Genomic DNA, 23,573 nt, shown 5'->3' with positions numbered 1-23,573 from the left:
GACAAAGCACTACATCAAGATTGTGTAAAGGTCATTAGCTTTGTCAATATAGTTTTGATGGAATGCATGCTCCTTCAAAATGCATCGCATAGAACCAGTGCAAGACACGTGCAGGCAATATTAATTCTACAACTAAAGCAAGCAGGCTATAGGAATAGGATATAGACTAAAGCTGTTGAAACACATAGGCAACTTGGTGTGTTATGCAAGTGTCATTGTGGACTGGGCCTAACGTGGATGTAGTAGGCAGTAATGCCAAGGAGGGTGTACTATTGACTGAATTGAGCGGGAAGGTTCCTATAGCATTTGCAGAGCTATCTTCCAAAAGCTATCGGTTTGCGGTTAAATCATCACACTTTTCACTATGAATTGAAAATGGGGGACCCTGATGTAAACAAGACAAACGTCTTTCTCTGGTCTGCATCCCCTTAACAATTGTGTGTATTGAGCCGTACTGTATTGTACCCATTCTGCAATCTGTTAAATAAAGTTTTCATTCATTCATTCATTCATTCATTCATTAATTCATTCATTCACACTATATGTAGCGCATCCTCTCACTAAACTGGTATAGGCTATCATTTCCACCTCTCTCGCACTCTCTCTCTCTCTCTCTGTGCGTGTGCGTGTGTGTGCGTGTCTTTCCGTCCGCCCGTCGATGTAATAAGTGTAAGTGCGAGAAGAGACGAGAGAGAGAGAGAGAATTATGTCATAATTTGTTAACTTATTGCACGTGAGAAGAAGCGATAGTGCACGCCACACAGCACAGATACAGATATATACACAGTAGCCTCTAATCAAATTTACTTGTCATCGCGTTTCAATTCCAAATTAAAGCAACTGCGGGAAAACCAAGAGAACGGGGAAGTGTGTTGTTGGGGAAACTAGCAGTGCGGTGCGCAGCTAAATATCCGAATGGGAAAAAAGACAAATAAACCGAATTTAGCCGCTGTACACGTATGCATACTGAGAGACTATCAACAAAGCAAGATGAACTGTCATAATAAAATGTCAGTCAAAATTTGGGAGGCGTTATGAATTCTAGGGTTATATTCTTTAAATATGATTAACAAGATCAACCTGTCATCGAGCGTCTCTCTTGTCAGTCGGCCAGTATATTCCCTGTCATTTCGAAATAGGACGTGTCGTTAGATAGAATGCTACTCCATAAATAACACCCCTCTTCGACATCGTTAAAATACAGCGAATTAAATGCTTAAAAACATTTGTGCGAACTGGATTTCTACAAATGTGGCAAATTATGGGCTGGGAATTATGCGCGTAAAATTCTGTGTTTAAAGCGTCCTCGATTATGGTCTTTCGGTCTCTGCAGGAAAGGGGCCACAGCCCTGGTGGCGCTGGGCGCATGAAACCATCACGTCTTAACGCGGACAAAGCGAGCCAGAGCCCCGGCTATACTCTCCCCTCGCTGGGTCCCGTAGACCGACCGACCGATAGAGCGCAACTTCTAATGATGTTGACATATTCACACAACATTGACGGGGGCAGTGGTGTTTCACGGCAGCCTTTGAGTTTCCAAACACCTTTTTATAAGTCTGAAGTCTGTCCCCTCCACCCGACCTGTTAGAACCACGCCTACGCGGCCACACAATTGGTCCGAAAGCGTCAAAGAGCCAATCAACGGAGCCCTGCTCCTCGTAACGCGCAACACATCCATACAGTATGAAGCCTATGGGGCACAGACGCGCTGGGAATATCTCGGTGCTGGGACCTTAGCACCTCTCTGCCGCCGTCAACGGACTCCTTTCTCCGCATACGTCTTTTTACTGAAATGTGTGTGTGTGTGAAAGAGAGAGGAAGAAGAAAGTGTGTGCGTGCGTGTGAGGGTGCATGTCTGGAACAAAGGAATTATTTTGCGCTATGATCGAAATATTTCAACACATCGCGTTCGCAGCGGGACTGTAGCCAATGAGAGGGGCACGCATTTTAAACGGAATGCCGATATTGTAAACAACAGCAAGAAGCGACGAAACGCGGCAGTAAATTAAGTGACTCACCCCCGTTTGGTTTAATTCGACAACTGTCCGCGATACAGAGCCTATAGAAAGGTGCCCGGTGCGCGTCAGTCTCTGAAGAAAATCTTTATCTCTCAACACTCCTGAAGATTAATGGAGAACATTTGTTCATTTCTCTCTGCAGACACTTGGTTGGAACTCAGCGAAAGGCAGTGAACATCTTCCACCGCTTGCTCCGAAAATAAGTGGATGCTTATTTCTGCAGCGGTGACGGTGGAATTTTCTAACCCGACCAACTACTGACATTCTTCTCTCTCTCTCGTCCTGTACGCAGTCTTTACTGTGTAACATTGTTCCAAATCAAATAAATCCATTTGGTACCTGGACTTGGATGAGCTTCCTGATGAGAGATCCAGTCATACAAGGATCAAGTATGGCATATCATCCGTTTATACCTCACCGGGGTCCGGAATTTGCCATGAGTGCAATGTTGGGTCACCAGCCACCCTTCTTCCCGGCCCTGGCGCTCCCTCCGAACGGCTCGCTCTCGCTCCCGGGCGTCCTGGGGAAGCCGATCATGGACCAGCTCATGGGCGTCACGGAGACCGGCCTCCACTTCTCCTCGCTGGCGCACCAAGCCCACCTCAGGCCCATGAAGGCGCTGGAGCCCGAGGAGGAGGTGGAAGACGACCCCAAAGTTCACCTAGAAGCCAAGGAACTTTGGGAGCTCTTTCATAAGCGAGGCACTGAAATGGTGATCACAAAGTCGGGAAGGTAAATAGAACTTTTGTGTGTTTTCCATTCCAATATTGATATTGTCGAGTGAAATGCAACTGTGTACATATTTGGTATTATGTGAGAGCAATCTGATTATTCATCCTCGCTGACATTCCGCTTGGTCATTGATTTATTGACGGCTGCTTGGAAGTGGACCTCTACGAATCGTCTGGCCCACATTTTGATTTCATACACGGCTAATTCTCTCACGGCTATTTGAAGTCGGTCTATACTGTATAGGCTAACTTTAGCAAACTGGACCTGTAGATGTAATATGGCCCACCTAGCAAGCTAATGTGATCTCATAAGATAGAACAATTATAATTAAAACGCAATGCCTGACTATAAAATATACAGCTCATAAAGTTGGCACATTTAGGTGATAATGAAAACATTAAGTTGTGAGTTCTTGAGCGTTTAATAGTTATAGTTATATAATAGCCTATAGTTTTTGTAGAAGTCTGTAGCCTATAGGCTATACTATGCAAAAGGAGACTGGCTTTAATTATGAGATGCAGTCATAATTATTCCTAACATTGTGTGTATGAAAGTTCCATGCATGTATAACTTGTATTTTAGTGGTGTATTTAATTAAATGTATATAACCAATATAGGCTACTGATTAGCAGCGTTTTTAAGGCTCAAATTGTGTTTGATCAAACTACTGAATTGTGTTTGCTTCGAAATGTACGGTAAAGTTATAGTTAAGTCTCTTGTTTTAGAAAATTGTGCTGCTCTTTATTGCTACTTTATTTAGTCATTTTAATTAAATAGTCAGCAAGTGTGTGTGTGTGTGTGTGTGTGTGTGTGTGTGTGTGTGTGTGTGTGTGTGTGTGTGTGTGTGTGTACAGGGCTGGCAAGATAATTTTCGTCATCATCACAGTACCCATACAAAGATGGCTGCTGTGTGTGTAGGCCTATCTTTAAACAGCACGAACAGTTTTGACTTATAATTCTTATTGCATTTCCACAGGCGAATGTTCCCTCCGTTCAAAGTGAGATGCACAGGCCTGGACAAGAAGGCAAAATACATTCTCTTGATGGATATTGTTGCGGCCGACGACTGCAGGTATAAATTTCACAACTCGCGCTGGATGGTGGCCGGCAAGGCCGACCCTGAAATGCCAAAGCGGATGTACATTCACCCGGACAGTCCAGCTACTGGTGAACAGTGGATGTCAAAAGTCGTCAATTTTCACAAGCTCAAGCTGACGAATAACATATCCGACAAGCATGGATTTGTAAGTTCACCTAATGTATGTATTTTCCTCTTATTTTTACAAATAACCCACCACACATTTATGTCACAATATTATCTTGACTGATTTATAATGTAATTGTATTTATTTGTGATAAAGTTGTAGTCGTATAGCCTATTGTAATTAAGCTATTATGTCAAGGATCAAAACACAGCCATATTTGTATTGCGATATGATAAATGCAGTGCTAACTTTTCATTGTGATAGAATATTCTAACCAATTCCATTTCATGATATATGTTTTTCTTGTTATTATCCAACGTATTAATGATTATTAATTTGTGGAAATGCGTTATAATTAGCGCGTGGTAGAGCTATATTTCCCTCATTAGCCTTGGACATACACCGGCAACAACGATCATTCACAATTCATCCAATGAGGATGTATCCGTGTGCGCTAATGTGTGTTTTTTAAAAGTATATTCCCCCTCCCTGTCGCAGACCATCCTGAACTCCATGCACAAATATCAGCCCAGATTTCATATTGTTCGGGCCAACGACATTCTCAAGCTCCCATACAGCACCTTCAGGACGTACGTTTTCCCTGAAACGGATTTCATTGCAGTGACTGCATATCAAAACGACAAGGTAAGCAACCTGGCATAATCTCAAATTGTCCCCCCTTTGAATTATTTTGAAAATAGGGTGACAATGCACACATGGACTATTTTACTGGGTTTCTTATGGTTTGTTGGCTATAGCCTGCTAGTCATGAACCCTTGGCGTGCCGAGCAAAAGCTTTTGGCCGCGCCGTGATGCTCTGCACCATTTTGTTGTCATAAAATATGAAAGATGTCGTATTTTTTTCAGCTTGTTAGAGCGGTGTTGTGCTGCTTCGCGTCGCATGGCAATGCCACATGCAACAACTAGTCGGAATTCTGAGGAATGCATGCATGTTAGTTTTCTTCTTTTTATGAAATCACATGGAAAGGATTTGGCAACCCACCCAAGCTGCGCGCGCTTGCGTGCGCGCGTGTGTGTGTGTTAAGGGGGGGGGGTGAATGTGAGAAAAGAGAGGGAAAGAGAGGGGGAACAGAATGTGCAGTGGAGCAGAGAAATGGGAAAAGAAAAGGGGAAAAACAGCATTTGTTTGTTGGAACTGGTTACATTTTATTCCACATGTGACATACAGCTAATCAAAATAATCTCTCGCGATGACTTTGATATAGCGGAGAGATGATGAGTGTTACCTCTGGCACTGCGGGGTCAACGGGGGGAAATGCAGTAAACGTTTTGCAGGCGCATAGGCTGAGAAATGTTGTCAATCCTGCCAAAATCTGCACATGTGAGGGAGGGGCGTGGAGGAGGGCAGGAAGTGATGGGGGAGTAAAGTTCTGCTGGGTTTACACACTGACACACACACTGCATAGCAGTGATAGCACACTGATGAAAAGTCACACCGATATGGGGAGAGTGTCTCCTCTGTGTGTGTGTGTGTGTGTGTGTGTGTGTGTGTGTGTGTGTGTGTGTGTGTGTGTGTGTGTGTGTGTGTGTGTGTGTGTGTGTGTGTGTATATAGAGGTTGTGTAAAAATGAAAAGGTCGTATAGGCCAACCCCTTCTGGGCTAATGACGCCAAAAGTAAAATATTTGATTTTAATTTCTATACATATTGCCTGCATGCATTAAAACACCAAATACATATATATATATATATATATATATATAGTGTTTTACTCATGAAGAGTAGGTGCAAGCACGGAGTGCCCACACAAAACCAACAGCGAAATGTCAATGATATTTACTATTTTAATTTGATTAATTTCAGATAACCCAGCTGAAAATCGACCATAATCCATTTGCCAAAGGATTTCGTGACACTGGCAATGGGCGACGAGAGAAGAGGTAAAAAGACTGAAGGAGCCTAAAGTATTCCTAAAGTATATGACTAACTGGCAATGAGCCTAAAGTATTCCTGACATGACACTGAAGGAGCCTAAAGTATTCTTAACTGGCAACAACATTTTACGACTCTGCTCTAGTTTTATAGATGTGGACAGACAGAGATCTTAGTGAATTCCAAAAGGCAGCAGCATGTCATGTAGAGGAGTTATTTTTTCACATCCTTAATGCAACACATTTTATAGACGCATGGTCTCAGTAAAAAATAAAATACACACACACACACACACACACACACACACACACACATATATATATATATATATATATATATATATATATATATATATATATATATATATATATATATATATATATATATATATATATATACATACACACATATATTTATATATATATTATAAGTATGCTATATATACACACTATACACGTTTCAGAAATAATAGGAATGGAAATATAAATCAAATATAGCTTTATAGTCAATGGAATCATCCAAAACATTGTGATAAAGTATGATTGTTCTTTAATTTAATTGGATCAGAATTGTTGCTACATTTTTCTGATTTCATCTTTTATAGAAATAGTTCGACTACAGGACCAAATCCTTATTTGCATTCTGATGATTTAGGTAGATTTAGCATTATTATACCTGCCACATATGTGGCCAAGACGTGGTGTTTTAGAACTTTTATGTACTTGGTCTCTGGTCTCCATATATGATCTGTCGTTTTACAGATCGTTTTTGACATACGAATAGTGTCAAACACCAATACTAACCTGCGTGCTTTGTGTATAGGAAACAGCTGGCCCTGCAGTCGATGCGCTCTTATGAGGAGCAGCAGAAAAAAGAAAACGGAGGTTCGGACGACTCCTCTGGCGAGCAGCCGTCATTTAAATGTTTCGGTCAGGCCTCCTCGCCCGCGGTCTCCACCGTAGGCCCTCCCCACCTGAAAGGTAGGCTGCTGTTCACTCCTTTACAAGAGAAAACTCCCGTGTCGGAAAAAACCCAAACACGAAAACTTAAGCTGGGCAGCTTATATGCAATTTGAAAATTGCGAGTAAAGCAAGATGGATACAACGCAGGTTACTGTTCATGATTTGGATTTATTACAAGATTGACAATATGAATTAATTAATAAATACATACACACTTAAAGTTGAGATATCTTGCATCTGTAGACTTTAGTTTACATACACGTCGTTTGCCGGTATAGTTTGCATTTGCCTATACAATCTTGATCTGCAGAGAAAAAAAGAAAAAATGCAAAATTATTTATTGAATCAGAAAAAAAGGAAAATAAAAAAATCGAATCAAGTTTATATTTGATAGCATTTATATAATTATATCTACGTGTATATATTTTACATAATCGTTGATCTCCACAGGGTGTTGGCCTATTTAGCAAGGCATGCTAAGGCATAAACAGATTAGAACGTCTTAATGCTTAAACAGATTAGCGTGCCTATGCAAACTATATGCTTTAATGAAAAACCATGGCATTATACCACTTTCACAACTGGTTGGAGGTATTGTGTCGACCAACAGATATTGGTCAGCCATGCGTGATCTGCCGGGAGACCTCTGTCCCCCCAGCGCAAAATAGTTCCCTGCAGCAGGAGCAGGCCCCTATCCGCTGCAAAACTGTTTGTTTATGAGTAATTATTGTTTATAGCCGACTGATTATATCCGACTGTTAATTTACTTTTCCACGTCCAAAATTCACAAAAACGATATATTGTTTTATAAACCATTGTATTCCAATCGTCTGCAAAGCCAACTAAGGGTTTTTATTTAATTTTGTGTGTGTATAGATTTCTGCGACAGCGACGACGACAGCGACGATGAGAGCAAAGATGGCAACATCAAAGATGGACCGGACTCGAGCAAGATTTCCACCACCACGCGGGACGGGAAGGATCACGAGGCGAGCCCAGCCAAGGGCCATGCTTTTGGTAGCGGTGATTCTACCAGCAGGGCTCGTGACAAGGCCTCTAGGACTGAGAAAAGCCAGGCAGACTCACGGCAGAGCCCTGTCACCGCCATCTCCAGCACCACACGCTCTGGCGACGACCTCAAGAGTCCGAACCGAGACCAGCCCAAAGCGGACGAGTGCCGAAACATCAGCAAGGACAGTTTCATGCCCCTGACTGTTCAAACTGACGGTACACATGGGCACTTAAGCCAGGGCCACTTGCATAATTTTGGATTCCCACCGGGTCTGACAGGACAGCAGTTTTTCAATCACTTAGGGAGTGCGCATCCCTTTCTGTTGCACCCCAGTCAGTTCAACATGGGAGGCGCGTTCACGAACATGGCCGCGGGCATGGGCCCCTTACTGGCTGCCGTGTCCTCCGGGGGGGTGAGCGCCATGGAAGCGGCCAGCATGGCGTCATCGCAAAGCCTGACGCCAGGACTGCCTTTTCATCTGCAGCAACATGTCTTGGCATCGCAGGTAAAACCTGTTATATTACTAGCTGCGCGGTGTTAAGCACATGTTAGGTGTGTCGTTACATTTAGACTAATAGTCAATATGTCAGCCTTAGGCCTAATGTGCTCGTCTCCATCTGCTTGTCTAAATGTCAAGTTAGTGGAAAGAGAAAAGTAGCCAACGATTTGATTTGTTTTGTGGTCACTCAACAACAACATTAAGATTTAAGACTAATGTTAGACAACACGTGTTTTGACCGATTAAATCATACCGGTATATCTTCTTAGATTTCCTCAGGCACATAGTTATTGATATTAAATTGCCTCAATTGTTTAGACCCTTACCAGATGTGTGAGCTCCCAGAGAAAAAGAGTCAAGACCACCTATAGTTACAATGGTGTTAGGCAGTGGTGTTGATGTGAACTCATTAATGAAGCCTGTTTTCGAGGCAAAATGGCGAATGGTTCAAATACGTCAGTTGTTGGGGGGGGGGGGGGGGGCATATGGTTTAATAGGGAGCAGATTTGCCCTTTTCCTCCATTTACTCTCAAAACATGTGTTGATAGCAACAGCTCCAAAGTGCCATTTCTGTTGTTAATAAGCAACATAATACACAAAGATTTTTTACAAGCATTATTAACAATTCATGAACTATTTGCAACCGCTGTTAAAAACAGGAAATCACATGGTGATTCGCTTTAAAAGGTTTAGTCAATTAGATTAGTTTACATGCCTTTAAACTATCTGGTCTATCTGATAAACAGCCTAAAGTAGGACTACATTTGGCCTACATTTTCAGACAGTGACACGAGCTTCACCACAATACATCACGATCACACACAAAAAAACGTACATTTCTCAAAATAGTGAAAGTTTCAGTCCATAATTTCCCAAAGCGGGTCACATGCCTGGGTTCATTATGCTCACACACTTGCTGCGTGACCTTAATTCAGAATTCATAGAGGCAGGGGTCAAGTAAGACTATGAATAACAGCATGCGTTTTCCCTCAGATCGGGTGTGGACGTTGGGTGCAGTTACAGTGAGCATTACCAGGGGGCATAATATAGGCTCATGTTCCTTTTGCTTTTTCCCCGCAGGGCCTTGCCATGTCTCCGTTCGGGAGCCTGTTCCCATACCCCTACACTTACATGGCAGCCGCAGCTGCAGCCTCCTCCGCGGCATCCTCGCAAGTCCACCGACACCCCTTCCTAAACGCAGTGCGCCCCCGCCTCAGGTACAGTCCCTACTCCCTCCCCATGAGCGTGCCGGACAGCACGCTGCTGACCACCGTCATGCCCTCCATGGCCGGCGGCGGAGCCGAGATGAAAGGAGACGGCATAGCCACCAGCCCCGTGTCGGCAACTCTGGACTCCACCTCGGAGGTGACCAGCCGCTCCTCCACCATATCGTCCGGCTCCGTCTCCATGTCCCCAAAAACTTGCACGGAGAAAGACGCCACCAACGACTTGCAGAGCATCCAGCGTTTGGTCAGTGGACTCGATTCAAAGCAGGACAGGTCACGGAGCGTGTCCCCGTAGACCTTTCTCCATAATGTTTCTCGTTGTGTTGTTGTGATGAAAATGTTGATGGCGGTGATGAGGACGATAACAGTATAGGACGACATACCCTCTTAGAGAAATGCGGGTTTAGAGAAAAAAAACGGACCTATATTGGACAGTTTAGATTTTGAAATGCACTTTGGTTTAAATACACATCCGATATGTATATTTCTCTTCTTTTTTTTCTTAAATTAAACAACACTTTTGATATTTTTTTCCCTGTTATTTGAATACCATACAAGTATTGAAACTGAAAGGTTGGCATGGATGTGACTCACGGATCGGAGAAGTTGCTGCTGTGTCTCTATCTCTCTTAACTATGTTATAAGTGTCGAGTTGCTAAGGTAACGAAACTTTAACTGTTTTTAATAATATGCACTCTGAATTGGTTTGACTTAGCCTATTGAATTCACTTCCCTTGAACCTTATAAAGACTGCTGTGTTTTTGGTGTAGCCAATAATTGAATATCCTATCATTTTTGACACCTATATGGGAACATATCGGTAGGTCTAATTTTGCATGTCCCCCTAAAAACGCCACAAGACTCTTTTGACTGATGCTATTTTCACTATCAAATTGAGACGACACAATACGGAAAATAACATGTGAAAAACACATTTCACCCATCCCCTTTTTTGGTGCGAAAATTAGGTTCCTTAATTTTCAAGCATAATGTTTTCACTTCACACGATTTTTTTTAAATAATGCTGGCTTGTTATAGTGAGCCAGGAGGATAACCATGGTTAGGCCTAAGCTTCTGTACGAGTGGCGAGACTGCCCAAAAAGCATGCCTAATTATAAGCATAAGTATTCAACGGGCAAAGGGAATCTGGAATAAAAAAAATCGAAAGGTAATATTGATTATAAATGTAAATAGTGATATATAAAATATTTATGTAATTATTTCATATTGATATTGCGTGTAAATACCAACGGAGTAGTTTGTTTTTAGGGACCTGTCCTTAATTTATTGTCGATATACCTGTGTAAAGATAGTTTGTGGGCTATTATCCTCCTTTTTTTGCCACCTGCATTTTATATCCCCCCTAAATATGGATTCCCTGTATCCCAAAATATCCACAGAGCTAGTTATTCACACTCACGTGCCATTGTAAACTTTTACCGTTACCTGTTGTCTCCTGTGTGAAGTGCTACTTTCAAACGGATGAAAAAGTGACAGCACACACTGCACCAATGGCTTGAAAAAAACAAAAGATATTTTCTTTCAAGAAAAGAATAAAAAGTTTCGTCCAAGTGTGACAAATGTGGACAAATTTTTTCTGTTATTAAAAAAAAAACTTTAAAAAACTAAAAAAAAAATACTTTGCAGCCTGGTAGTAAAAGTGCCGCATCTAATCGAGATATGAAGGTTTCTTTAGTGTTTCTTACGTTGTCATTGGGGTTATGTTGTATTGGATTTTTTTGTCTAGTTTACAACATCAACAACGTGTTCTTGAAAGTTTCAATAAAATATTGAAATGCAGTCTCCATATGTGTCCAAGTCGTGTCTCATGTATTGCGGTTGGCCTCTATACACTGTTTAAAGCTTTAGCTCGAGAAGTAGGTCATTTCTGCAACCAAAATGTGCTGATTTAAGTCTTAATCATGCACTTCATAGCCATATTTTTTTTTATATATATTTTTTAGCAGTGTTCTTCAGTGAGTCTTCAGTAAATGTATATGTCGAGATACGCCTATCCGTCTAGACTACATACAAAGAGTCCAATTAAGATAACCGTAGAGAGAGAAGCAAAGACCTGACTACAGTTATCATACCTGGAATTCCTACCTGCATGGGGTCGCTTAACACTTTCGTGCACGTTTTTATGGGCCTGCAGAGTGCCCCGTTGAGTGTATTTCGGCCAACGACAACGTGAACCCTATAAAGAATGTAAAATAACTTGATTGCCCCCTCCATTGCGCCTGGAGTCATGAGTTTATCAACATCATATCTTTATTTGTATATTGTATAGTTAATGAGTAACGAGCATGGCGCTAGGGTATAGGGGTAAACAAGACAAACTATCTCAATTGTTCTGTCTTATTGCTCACCTGGCGCCTTCGATATCTCACTCGACTTTATTGCGCGGAAGGCGGCGGTGCGTCTGCAATCATGTCCAACACGACGCTCGCGTTGACCAGCCAGACACGTCGCCCCCAAGCGGCCGCAGCACCGCGGTTAACAAAGCGGTAACAAACCATTGGACAAATCCGTGGTGAAAAACTGACTTGGCAGTTTTTGTTTAGAAATGACGAATCGTGTTCATTGATTTATGGACTAGCCTAATATGAATAGAAAACAAATACAATATCCTAAGACAGAGAACAGTCATTCGATTATGGGTTAAGTATAGTTTCTCAATTCGGGCCACAATAATTAGTGTCATTAATTATTAGGGCAACATAACACTATCATGAATGGAAAGCACATTTTGGAACTGGGAAAAGATAAGATGCCAGTCTACATTACAGGCTAAGGCCCATGCCATATAGCTTCTTGACTATAAATAGCTTAACTCTTCAACATGATTTGCGTGTTTAATAGCCCACTTCAGCAGCTATAGAATGACAGCATGCTACTACTGATTTAGCTGTTAAAATAACAACAACAACAACAACAATAATAATAATAACAATAATAATAAACAAATATGATCAATATGTTGTTATATGTTAGAGGTCTAATATAACGTTAAAAGGTAGGCTACTGACGCACGCACGCATGGATACACACAAACACACACACACAAACAAACAAACACGATAGTGCAGGGATACAGTTAGTTATTAAAAGGAAAACGCCATGTGTGCCAAACATATATCTATTGTAATTCGGTCACGGCAACTGCCCCCAACATATCACTTTCAATTATCTGAGAATGGGGGTCAAAGGCACGATGAGAGTATCATTTGGCTATCTCTTTTACATTCCCATTTAATATCATAAAATCTCCATTACTCATGCACCTGCCAACTCTATAGTTCCCTCGTGGCCCAGTTGACACCATGAGTGAGCGCACTTTGCGCACACACACGTACGCACGCGCACACACACACGCACTCACTCACACACACACAGACACACACACACACACTGCGTTGCTGGCGCATTTCTGGACCCGGGTTTTCCTTTATAGGGTCCCCCCCCCCCCCCACTAGACTATTTGCTTTCTGTTATTAATTTTCTGTTATATTGTGGGATTGCTGTGTCTTTACCTTTTGCCTTTTACCCAGCAGTCCTTTAGGTAATCTATTGAAATAAAATGTCCCTTTCAAACGCAACAGTCTCAATGTTTCAGAAAACGAAACGGGGAACAAAAAACGGTCAAAAACGTACTTTAAAAAACAAAATAAGGGCAACATGTGCCCCTTGTATTAGTTGTCTGTATAGCTGTTGGTCTTATATGACAGTAGTCTAGTGAGCTCACTACATGTTTTGTGGCCTCCTCGAATGCGTGTCACTGTTGCGCCACCCAGTGGTGGTTTCTATCAGTGTGTGTGCTGTGCCTGCTATATCATGTGGTGTGTGTCGCCCTCTTCAGGCTGGATTGGCAACTGCATTGGAGGGTTTCAATACAACAATAATGATTTAATGATTTGGATATTATATTATATTATTCATATTTAATGATTTGGATATCTAAGGAACAGTCAAAATTAACATTAATTATCTTAAATATATATATTTTTTTATAAAATAGGAAAGATTTGTCAGATGCGAAAAGGCAACATTTGTATAATTTGTATGAATTACCTTTTGTAACAAACCATTGTATAAAAATAAAAACATGAAAGACAGGCTATACAGCAAGTGTCCATTGTTGGCATTAATCATTAAAATTAAGAAAGGGAAATACTTTCTAGAAATTAAATTGTTGCAATGTATGCAGGGAAAATATTAATGATATTTAAGAAGTTGTTGTAGCAGCTGAGCAATAGGCCCATCAAAATGTATTACATTTGATTTGCTACATTATTGATACAGTGAATGCTTTATGAGTTGCTCTTACAAGTAGGCTATGAAGCAATTATAATATGTATGACAACGAAATAAGAATGTATATTATTTAAAAAATAAATAATGGTGAAGGCTATATATTCTACAGTCATAAGGAACTGATATAAGCTACTGGCAGATTTCACCATTTCTCTTCCCTCTCTATTTCTTCCCTTGGAATTCTGTCAGCTGAAGACAACAAGAAACTCTCTAAGTCATGTGATAATGACAGACAACTCTGTTTTGTCTTTGAGCGTCAATCAGCCAGTAGCCTAGTAGTTTACAACAGAGGCTATAGTGTTGCAACGACAGTTGTGCGTCTTCAAACAAATGTGTCTTGTTCTTTATCCTGGGGCAAAGTAGGAATCACATGGACTATAAACTGAAACAAAAGGACACCAAAACAAATTATTGTCATCCTTATAGTTCTGTTTAATCTGAGAAACCCAGCAGCTCTCAAGAAAATTATGCATTATGATCTGCGTACCCGGCACATAGTGTATGACTTCATTGTAATCAGTAGATGGCACTGTTCTACATTTTCTACTTAGGAGAGCTTTCTTGTTGCATGCGTCAAATCCAAGATGAAACATCAACCTCTGGAACCTAGATGTGCCTAACCAGTTCTTTTATAGAAGGCTTAATGTGCCATCATGGGTCTAGTCATATCCTATAAGAAGAGTTAACCAGTTATTTTATAGAATGCTTAATGTGCCATCATGGGTCTATCATATCATACAAAAAGAGTTAACCAGTTCTTTTATAGAATGCTTAATGTGCCATCATGGGTCTAGTCATATCCTACAAGAAGAGTTAACCAGTTATTTTATAGAATGCTTAATGTGCCATCATGGGTCTAGTCATATCCTACAAAAAGAGTTAACCAGTTATTTTATAGAATGCTTAATGTGCCATCATGGGTAGTCATATCCTACAAGAAGAGTTAACCAGTTATTTTATAGAATCCTTAATGTGCCATCATGGGTCTAGTGTCTAGTCATATCCTACAAAAAGAGTTGATGACCCACAACAGGTTTTACACCGAGGGAGCAAGAGGTAGTTTCTTTTCTGCACACATGAATGAGAGGAAGAGACAAGTGTCTAACTGTCTTATGATTTATGGAAAGAGGCCTGGAAACCGCCCTGTGCCCTTAAATGCTTCATGCTTGGGCACATGATACTTTCTATGCCAACTATGCACACACACACACACACACACACACACACACACACACACACACACACACACACACACACACACACACACACACACACACACACACACACACACACACACACACACACACACACACACACACACACACACACACACACACACACACACACACACACACACACTACTGAAGGGCAACACACACACTTATCACAGGCTTGGCTATAATCTAACAAAGTTAGGTAGTGTAAAATAAGTGATATTAAATGTAGGCTATTAGAACATTTCAGGAATGCTAGTTTTGTTAATTCAATGCACCAGTCTGGTCTTAAAACGGAACAGTCTACATATAGTTGAAACACTGTATAAATACCACCAGACTGGCTACATGCCCCTTTTATATAGCTTATAGCTTCTCTCTTTATCACCAATTCTCTTTTGAAAATATATCAGTCTCTCATGATGAGTGGCACTAAAAAGGGGTAGTTCACTTTTTTTTATTGGTCACAAACTGGGACTAATTTCAGTACATCTGCTAAGCAGCTGTATCAGTGTTTTGCTTTTTGATATACTGGAAGCAGACAGGGTTAGCAATGCCAGTTGGAGGTCAAGGGGTTATGAAGCATGTCTCTAAAATATCGTTCTAATTTTGTCATAATAGTCAACTATATATGAGTGGCAATCTTGATGGACATTGTTGATGCCCTGTTACCTCTGCTGTAACGTCTATGTATCCATGTACTATTAACCTAAGGCTTGTTGTTTCATTGTAATGCTTGTGATGAGAATATAAATAAACTTGACTCAACTTGACACTGAGTTGACTTTTTCTAGGCCACCTCCCCATTTGGTCCACTGGCTGATTTGTCCATCAGAAAAAATGCCCCAAAATATTGTTTGCTGTGACGGACAGATTGATAAATGAATGAACAAATGAACGGATGGATGTTACAGGTGAGTGTAGGGGTTGGGAAATAATTAAATATTATAATTGATTGCATCGTATTGGGATCACAGTGATAGCATTTTGCACAATTCTGTCATTTAAATTAATGATACGTGAACACATAGTGATATATCAACATTGGAAAAAATTCCAGATGTGATATTAATTTATTTCAAATCGCCCATCCTAGATGAGGGTTGTGGGAACTTGTCTGTTAATTAGTTTAAACATCCACCAATAGGGAGATCCATAATATTTTTTTTTACATCTTCTCGTCATGCATCTTTTGTCCAATTACAACCAAATTTGATCAGGAACACAGTGAAACAGGCACCTAAAAAACTGATGATGTTTTGAGATCTTATTTCATTTTGCAAATATTCAACAGTTAAGAGAGGTTGTGACTTAACTCCAGTCTTACTCCCAAGGGTAGCTTTGCTGTAGCTCAAATTCTTCTAGTGTGAAGTAATTGTATGTATGCTCTTTGACAGAAAGCATGACACTGCTAGCACCCCTAAAATCACCTGTACTGCTGACGGCTCCGAGCTGGAGTTGGTTACTTCTTATAAATACCTTGGCCTCTGGCTAGACCCATCCCTCTCCTTCTCTACTCACATAAAACACCTGCAGGCCAAAGTCAAAGCTCGTCTGAGCTTCCTGTACCGTAATAAAGCTTCTTTCACCTGCTCAGCCAAACACACTCTTGTCAAGATGACCATCCTCCCTATATTTGACTATGGCGACACCATCTATAGAATGGCATCCCAGTGTGCCCTCATAAAACTTGACATACTCCATCATTCCGCCATCCGTTTTTCCACTAGTGCACCCTTCCCCACTAACCACGGTGACCTTTATAACCTGGTGGACTGGACATCTCTTCACACCAGAAGGCTTCTTCACTGGCTTCAAGTCATCTATAAAACCATACTTGGTAAAACACGTCTCTACCTCTCCTCCCTTCTGCACGTCTCCACTTCTGATTACAACCTAAGGTCCAGCAACTTCATCAAACTCACCATCCCCAACGCCTTCCGATTTGCTGCTGCATCTGACTGGAACACCTTACAAAACAACCTTAAACTCACTGCCCTTACATCGCTCACTGCTTTTAAACTAAATCTGCAACAGATCATAACAGACTGTTGCACCTGCTGACTGCCTCCCAATCGCACACATAGCCCTCAAACTCTTCTCTCCTCCCCCTAAAGTCCCCTCACCTACCTTCCTCCTTCTCCCCCTTTCTTCTCTCTCTCCCTCTGGTTCTCACTCTCCCTTTCTCTTTTTCCGTGTCTCTTTTTCCTTGTATACTATTGCTACTGTAATTTTGTATTTTATTTACTTGTATGCATGTACATAACCTTGTCTTTGTTGCAGCCTCCCACCCCCCTTCCCTCAAAAGGCCTTTGCTTTTTGGTCAGGCTTATTGTATATAAGAATTTGTTCTTACTTGCTTGCCTGGGTAAATAAAGGTTAAATAAATTATTATTTCAAAGTAGCTTCCCCAATGCTGCTTAACTTATATGCAAGGCCAAACAGCAACAAATATTTAAATAGCAATTGTGTTCAACAACGTTGTACATTAATAGATGGTTGGATATACATTAGATCATAGCTCTTACAAAAAGCACATACCAAGACAGCAGGGAGGGCAGGAGGAATGGGTGGTTTCCTGTGGCTAAACTATGATGACGCCTGTAGTAATAATAGGGCATCACAAGGTTGTCTTGGGTTGTGTTGGTAGAGGTAACAGTCATGAGCAGTCAGAGGCTGAGACACCTGCACACTATTGTCGTTGAACAGCCTGAAAACATAGTCCACATGCTGAGATTAAGTATTGTCCTTTATTAACACATTCAGCACCATGCCCAAGTATAGTCGGGTTATCTCACCAGCGGTTTAGCGTCATACCCGAGTATAGTCGGGTTTTGATCCTTTGATCCCCGTTCTACACAGTCCTCCGGAGCCTCCTGGCATAACGTTGGAATTGCAATGATGATCGAAATCCGCCAGGTAGCAGTATCACCTACCTTATGAACATGGGCCAGCTATTACAGACCCCACAGCCAGCGCCCACAGCCCCCAAAACAACTAGGTACTCTTTGCGAGCAGAAGTAAGCAGAACACGTTCGAGAATCGCGATCGCCTAGAGTGAACTATTGTATATTATGAAAAAGACAAAAGGGATTATATGGATGATGATTATGGACGATAAGGTGCGTTTGTTGGACTAAGCACTACTGGTAAAACGTAAAACAACTATAATCAAATCGACCGTTGAGGAAACCTATTCGGCTCCATGGTATAGTCTGACCCGAGCACACAATAGTAACCTGGCTGCAATGCAATGGCGAGCGAACTATTGGATATATGAAGAAGACAAAACGGATTATGGATGATGATTATGGATGATAAGGTCCGTTTCCACCAGACTAGGATGTTGGACTATGTTGGACCAAGCACTACTGGTAAAACGTAAAACAACTATAATCAAATCGACAGATGAAGAAACCTATTCGGCTCCGTGGTATAGTCTGGCCCGAGCAGATGAAGTAGATGGATGAAGGCATATGTATTGATCCTGTTCTGATTCAAGACACGTTTGGACTCGACGTGAGAAATGGAGTACATCTAAAACAAAGGTAACGTCTTTTATTACGTGTACTTTACCGAAACTCCATCATAAAACATGCGTTTATATGATCACTGCTTTGGATAAACGACCCCCCCCCCCTGGCTTTGTGAAGAAACAAGGCCATGTGTTTACCTTTGGCCTGGTAATAATGTCTCAGGCGAGCAAAAAACATGATTTACGCATACCCGCAGAAAACTTTCTGTAACTCGCATTCCGGGAAATCAGCTTGGATTTGAGTGAAACGAGGCAATGTTTATATTGGAATTGTAAATGAACAAAGGTATGTAGAAACAAACCCTTTTTACATGTTGTACTACAAATAGTTTCTATCAAATGAGCCATACTATTGTCTCCATAGCTATAATATAGAATATACAATAGCTCCGCAAAGATCATGAAATATCGCGAAAATGGTCACGAAAATCTGGCCCATAGACAGCACAGATGGGGGTACACGCTGGCGCTGAATGAGTTAAGACAGAGTTAATACGAAATACAATGACATTATGACAAGCCTTAAATGTATTAGTTACAATATAAATGGTCTTAACAACCCAATAAAGAGGAAAAAACTTTTTGGACAACTTAAGAAAATGCAGTGCTCTATAGCATTCATTCAAGAAACGCACTTATCAATGAACGAACACCAGAAACTGAAGAGAGAATGGGTGGGCCAGGTGTATAGTGCGTCCTGTCAAACAGGGAAAAAGAGAGGAGTGGCTATTCTATTTAACAAATCAGTATACTTCACCAAAGAAAAGGAAATTGCAGATGACCAGGGCAGATATGTTATGGTCCTGGGGTCAATAGGAGGATCAATCATAACCTTTCTAAATATATATGCACCAAATGAAGACTGCCCCAATTTCTTTAAAGGTATAGCCTCACTTTTGGCTGGTAACGCCAAAGGAATTATCCTTATGGCCGGTGAACATCTCTTCACACCAGAATGCTTCTTCACTGGCTTCAAGTCATCTATAAAACCATACTTGGTAAAAACACGTCTCTACCTCTCCTCCCTTCTGCACGTCTCCACTTCTGATTACAACCTAAGGTCCAGCAACTTCATCAAACTCACCATCCCCAACGCCTTCCGATTTGCTGCTGCATCTGACTGGAACACCTTACAAAACAACCTTAAACTCACTGCCCTTACATCGCTCACTGCTTTTAAACTAAATCTGCAACAGATCATAACAGACTGTTGCACCTGCTGACTGCCTCCCAATCGCACGCATAGCCCTCAAACTCTTCTCTCCTCCCCCTAAGTCCCCTCACCTCACATGTTTAGATACTTTCAAATAAGACACTATGTAATGACTCACAGTGAGTGGGAAGCAATTAAGAGACCACCAACAAATGTGGAGCGGTACTTTATTAACACAATAGAAAAAAACTTGATGGAAAGAAAGCAGATATCCAATATTTACAACATGTTACAACTAGACGATCCAGGAGACACCACCTATATTAAAGAAAAATGGGAGTTGGAAGCTAATGTGATCATAGAAAATGAAGAATGGGAGGACAGCCATTCAAGCAATCATAAAATCACAAATAGTCCAATGTGGAAGGAGTTTGACTGGAAGGTCAAGGTCAGGTACTTTAGGACTCCTCAAGTTCTCTCCGGATTTGCTGGTGGGTCCTCACCACTATGTTGGAGAGGATGTGGATTGATCGGAGATCATACACATATTTTCTGGGACTGTCCAAGGGTGCAGACATTTTGGGTGAATATCAAAAATGAGATTAAAACCATTCTAGATCTTGACTTACCTCTGAATCCATCGTACTATATCTTGGGATGTATACCGAAAGGCACATACTATGGAGATACGTTATACATCTTGAGAGTGATACTGTTAATAGCAAGGAAAATGATAACTATGGCATGGCTACAAAATCAACCACCGACAATCAAACAATGGACCAAGAGACTGAGACAGATGTATACAATGGAAGAAATGACTGCACAATTGCAACTGAAAAAAGATATGTTTATGCAGAGATGGTCACTTGTAACCTTGTACCTGGAGATACACTAGCATGAGTCTGACGCACACTCTCTCTTTTTTTCTTTTTTTGTTGCTGTTCTTTTTTTTTTTTTTTTTGCTAAATTTATTTGTCTATTTATTTTTTCGTTTCTTATCCTACAAAAAATCATAAAAAAAAAAAAAATTGTAAAAATCCCTCCCCACTGGGTTGTTTAAGAGGCGTACTCGGATTATACAGCTTATTTTGATTACGCTGAATACTTTGAAAACAAATTGAATAAGAGGGAAGAGCCTGAGTAACAAATGTCATTGAATATGTGAATCAAGTATATTATACTGTATGATTATTGCAATGTGATGTTCATTATGACACAAAATAAAAGAAAGTTCAAAAAAAAAAAGACAGCTGTTCTAACTAAATGAAAAAACAAAGTGAATTAAACACAGCAGACGTTTTAATCCATGGGGTGAACTGATGATAACAGTGTTTTCCCTTGAAGAGTCTGGGCAGAGGCAGATAGGGTGCATGGAGAAGACTGGGGTGTAGGGGTTGAGGTAGGGGGGTTGGGTGGGTGATAGGGGGTAGGTTGGTAGCCTTGTCGGGGGACTACAGCAGGGTCTTGATCCGATACTTGACAGGGAGCCAGTGGAGGTGATGCAGGAGTGGACAGCGACATGGGAGAATCTGGGGGAGGTTGAAGTCAAGTTGGCCTGCAGCCTTCTGGATGAGTTGTAGGGGCTGAGTGGAGCCCAGCTAGGAGCGAGTTGCAGTAGTTAAGTTGGGCTGATAGCCTTGTGAGGAGGGCACTGATTCTGCAGATTCCATAGAGTGCCTATGAAGGCTTGTGGCTGCAATGCAGGACATGTATGACATATTATCAAGGATCATACTGAGGTTCTTGGCAATCTGGGCATGGGTGGTTTTATCACTTGATAAGACAGGTTTTTCAGAGGAAGACCTGCTCAGTTTCAGGTGAAGTAAGGTGAATTACGGTGAAGTAAGGTGAGGTAAACTGAGAGTGAGGTAAAGTGAGATTGTGATTATCCAGCAATAACAACAGCAAATGTTCTCCTATACCCAAATACATTTAATAAAGAATGTTGCTCACACTGAATGACTGCGTGACTTATTGCCCAATTGTGTCACAATACCAAGCTGTGAAAACCCCCAAAATGTATCTAGGTGACAGTGTTATCACAGTATGGAAATAGGGTCTGGCTGATCCAGAATCCCAAATCCTGTTAACATGAGACATCCCACATCTACCGGATAATTCATCCAGTTTGGCTGTATTATTTGAGTTGGTTGTCTATTATTCCTATCCATCCATCCCTCCCTCCCTCCCTCCCTCCCTCCCTTTATCTATCTATCTATCTATCTATCTATCTATCTATCTATCTATCTATCTATCTATCTATCTATCTATCTATCTATCTATCTATCTATCTATCTATCTATCTATCATGAAGCATCAATAACCATACTTGGTCTTAAAATCCTAGTGCAACATGGCAATTATGCATAATAATAACATTGCCACCTCCTAATAACAGAATAAAATATCTTCATCATGAGAAGTTCTAATGAGCCGTTACATGTGCCTAATGAGAGGTGCAAGAGTGTTTCCTGGCCTTAGATAAACCTTTTATTTAATTTTTTTACAGTTGAGTAAGTTACAGTAACAACAGGTTGTCAGCCAATCTGATGATTTATGTGTAATTTGCTTGTAACTCTTTTCACAGTGGGATGATCACAGAATCAAGGAACCTGTTATTGCTGGTGCTGAAAGGAGACGGTAAGGAGGAGTAATGACAGGGTATCGCTAATTCATTGACTAGAGTCACGTGAATAGCAGCAAGGGAATTTGCTGGCGTTATGTGGCCTTTGGAGCATGTTATTTGTTAGTTTGTCCCAGCGATCATCTGAGGTTATATTATCGTATAGCTTACGCTCTGCACTCTAGTGGAACCCTGTCCCTTATCAATCTAATACTGAATAATTTTCTTCACATGTACACACCCATCCACCTGGCCACACCCACATCAGCTCCTCTACATAAGCGGGTCGTGGCCATACTAACAGCTCCTTCCCTATTTTCACCACCGTAGAAGTGACTGTATACACCACTTTGAGTTTAGTGCCGAAACAGTTGTTGGAAAGGAGCTACGTGGACATTGTATCTTATTTTTCTCTCTCTCGCAATTTTACGAGAAAAGCTAAGACATAATGTTTGCACCTTCGGAAGGTTTGGACGCTCGCAACGTCACCCTTCACCAGCGCTTCACCATTGCCGCGTCCTCCGTGCGTCGTGGGGCGTCTCTGGCTCCGCGGCCGTGGCAGCCAGATACGCCTGGGCGGCGCCCGGTGTGAGTTTGCCTCTCCGAGGGGCCGTTGAGCCTCCATCTTCCGTGAGATGGCCTGGTTCCGGCCCTGCTTCCCCCGCCAGTGGACAGGCCGACAGCTCCTCTGGTGGCAGGGGATTTGCGACGCAGACTCTTCGCCTCAGCTCGCTCTCGTCGTAAGGCGGCGAGCAGCAGGGGCGAACGGCCTGGCTTTGATGTTGTGCTGGAGCCGGACGAGAGTTCTCTTGCCTCGTCTCCATTTCCGATGGAGACTGAGGATTATATGGAGGGGGCAAGAGCTCTCTTGTTCGAAGCCCCAGTAGATACGTATCACTCTCCCCCTCTGGGAGTGGCAGGGAGTGTTGCGTCTCCTTGGGGTCCCTTGTACTCCAGGGTTGGGTTAGAACCTCCGACCCTGAGACAAGATGCCCAGCTATCTGCCGCGTCGGATGGTGGCGCCAGTGGCAGCCTCCTGTACGTGAGGGACGCGAGTGACGTGGAGGGAGGTACGCAAGGGGAGTGGCTTGCCTTGTTCCCCGAGCTCATGGCGGCCGCCACGCAGCCGCTAATGGCGTGGCGTTGCCACAGCCACTGCCAGCACCTGTTCCTGATGACATGATA

At 41.8% G+C, this 23,573-nt stretch overlaps 1 protein-coding gene across 1 annotated transcript; it reads left to right on the top strand.

Annotated features, from left to right (window-relative positions):
* The first annotated feature begins 1,724 nt into the window (after positions 1-1,724).
* On the top strand, positions 1,725-11,351 carry tbx3a (T-box transcription factor 3a). The gene is made up of 7 exons (XM_084325122.1): positions 1,725-2,750; positions 3,727-4,009; positions 4,454-4,600; positions 5,779-5,855; positions 6,670-6,827; positions 7,686-8,326; positions 9,401-11,351. Exons 1-7 carry the CDS (start codon positions 2,368-2,370, stop codon positions 9,839-9,841), a joined length of 2,130 nt encoding a protein of 709 aa, XP_084181248.1. The 5' UTR covers positions 1,725-2,367; the 3' UTR covers positions 9,842-11,351.
* Positions 11,352-23,573: the final 12,222 nt, after the last annotated feature.

This window comes from Notolepis coatsorum (assembly GCF_963971535.1).
Source record: "Notolepis coatsorum genome assembly, chromosome: 11".
Lineage (NCBI taxonomy): Eukaryota > Metazoa > Chordata > Actinopteri > Aulopiformes > Paralepididae > Notolepis > Notolepis coatsorum.
Note: the sequence above shows the minus strand (reverse complement) of the source record. Positions and strands in the feature narration are given on the sequence as shown.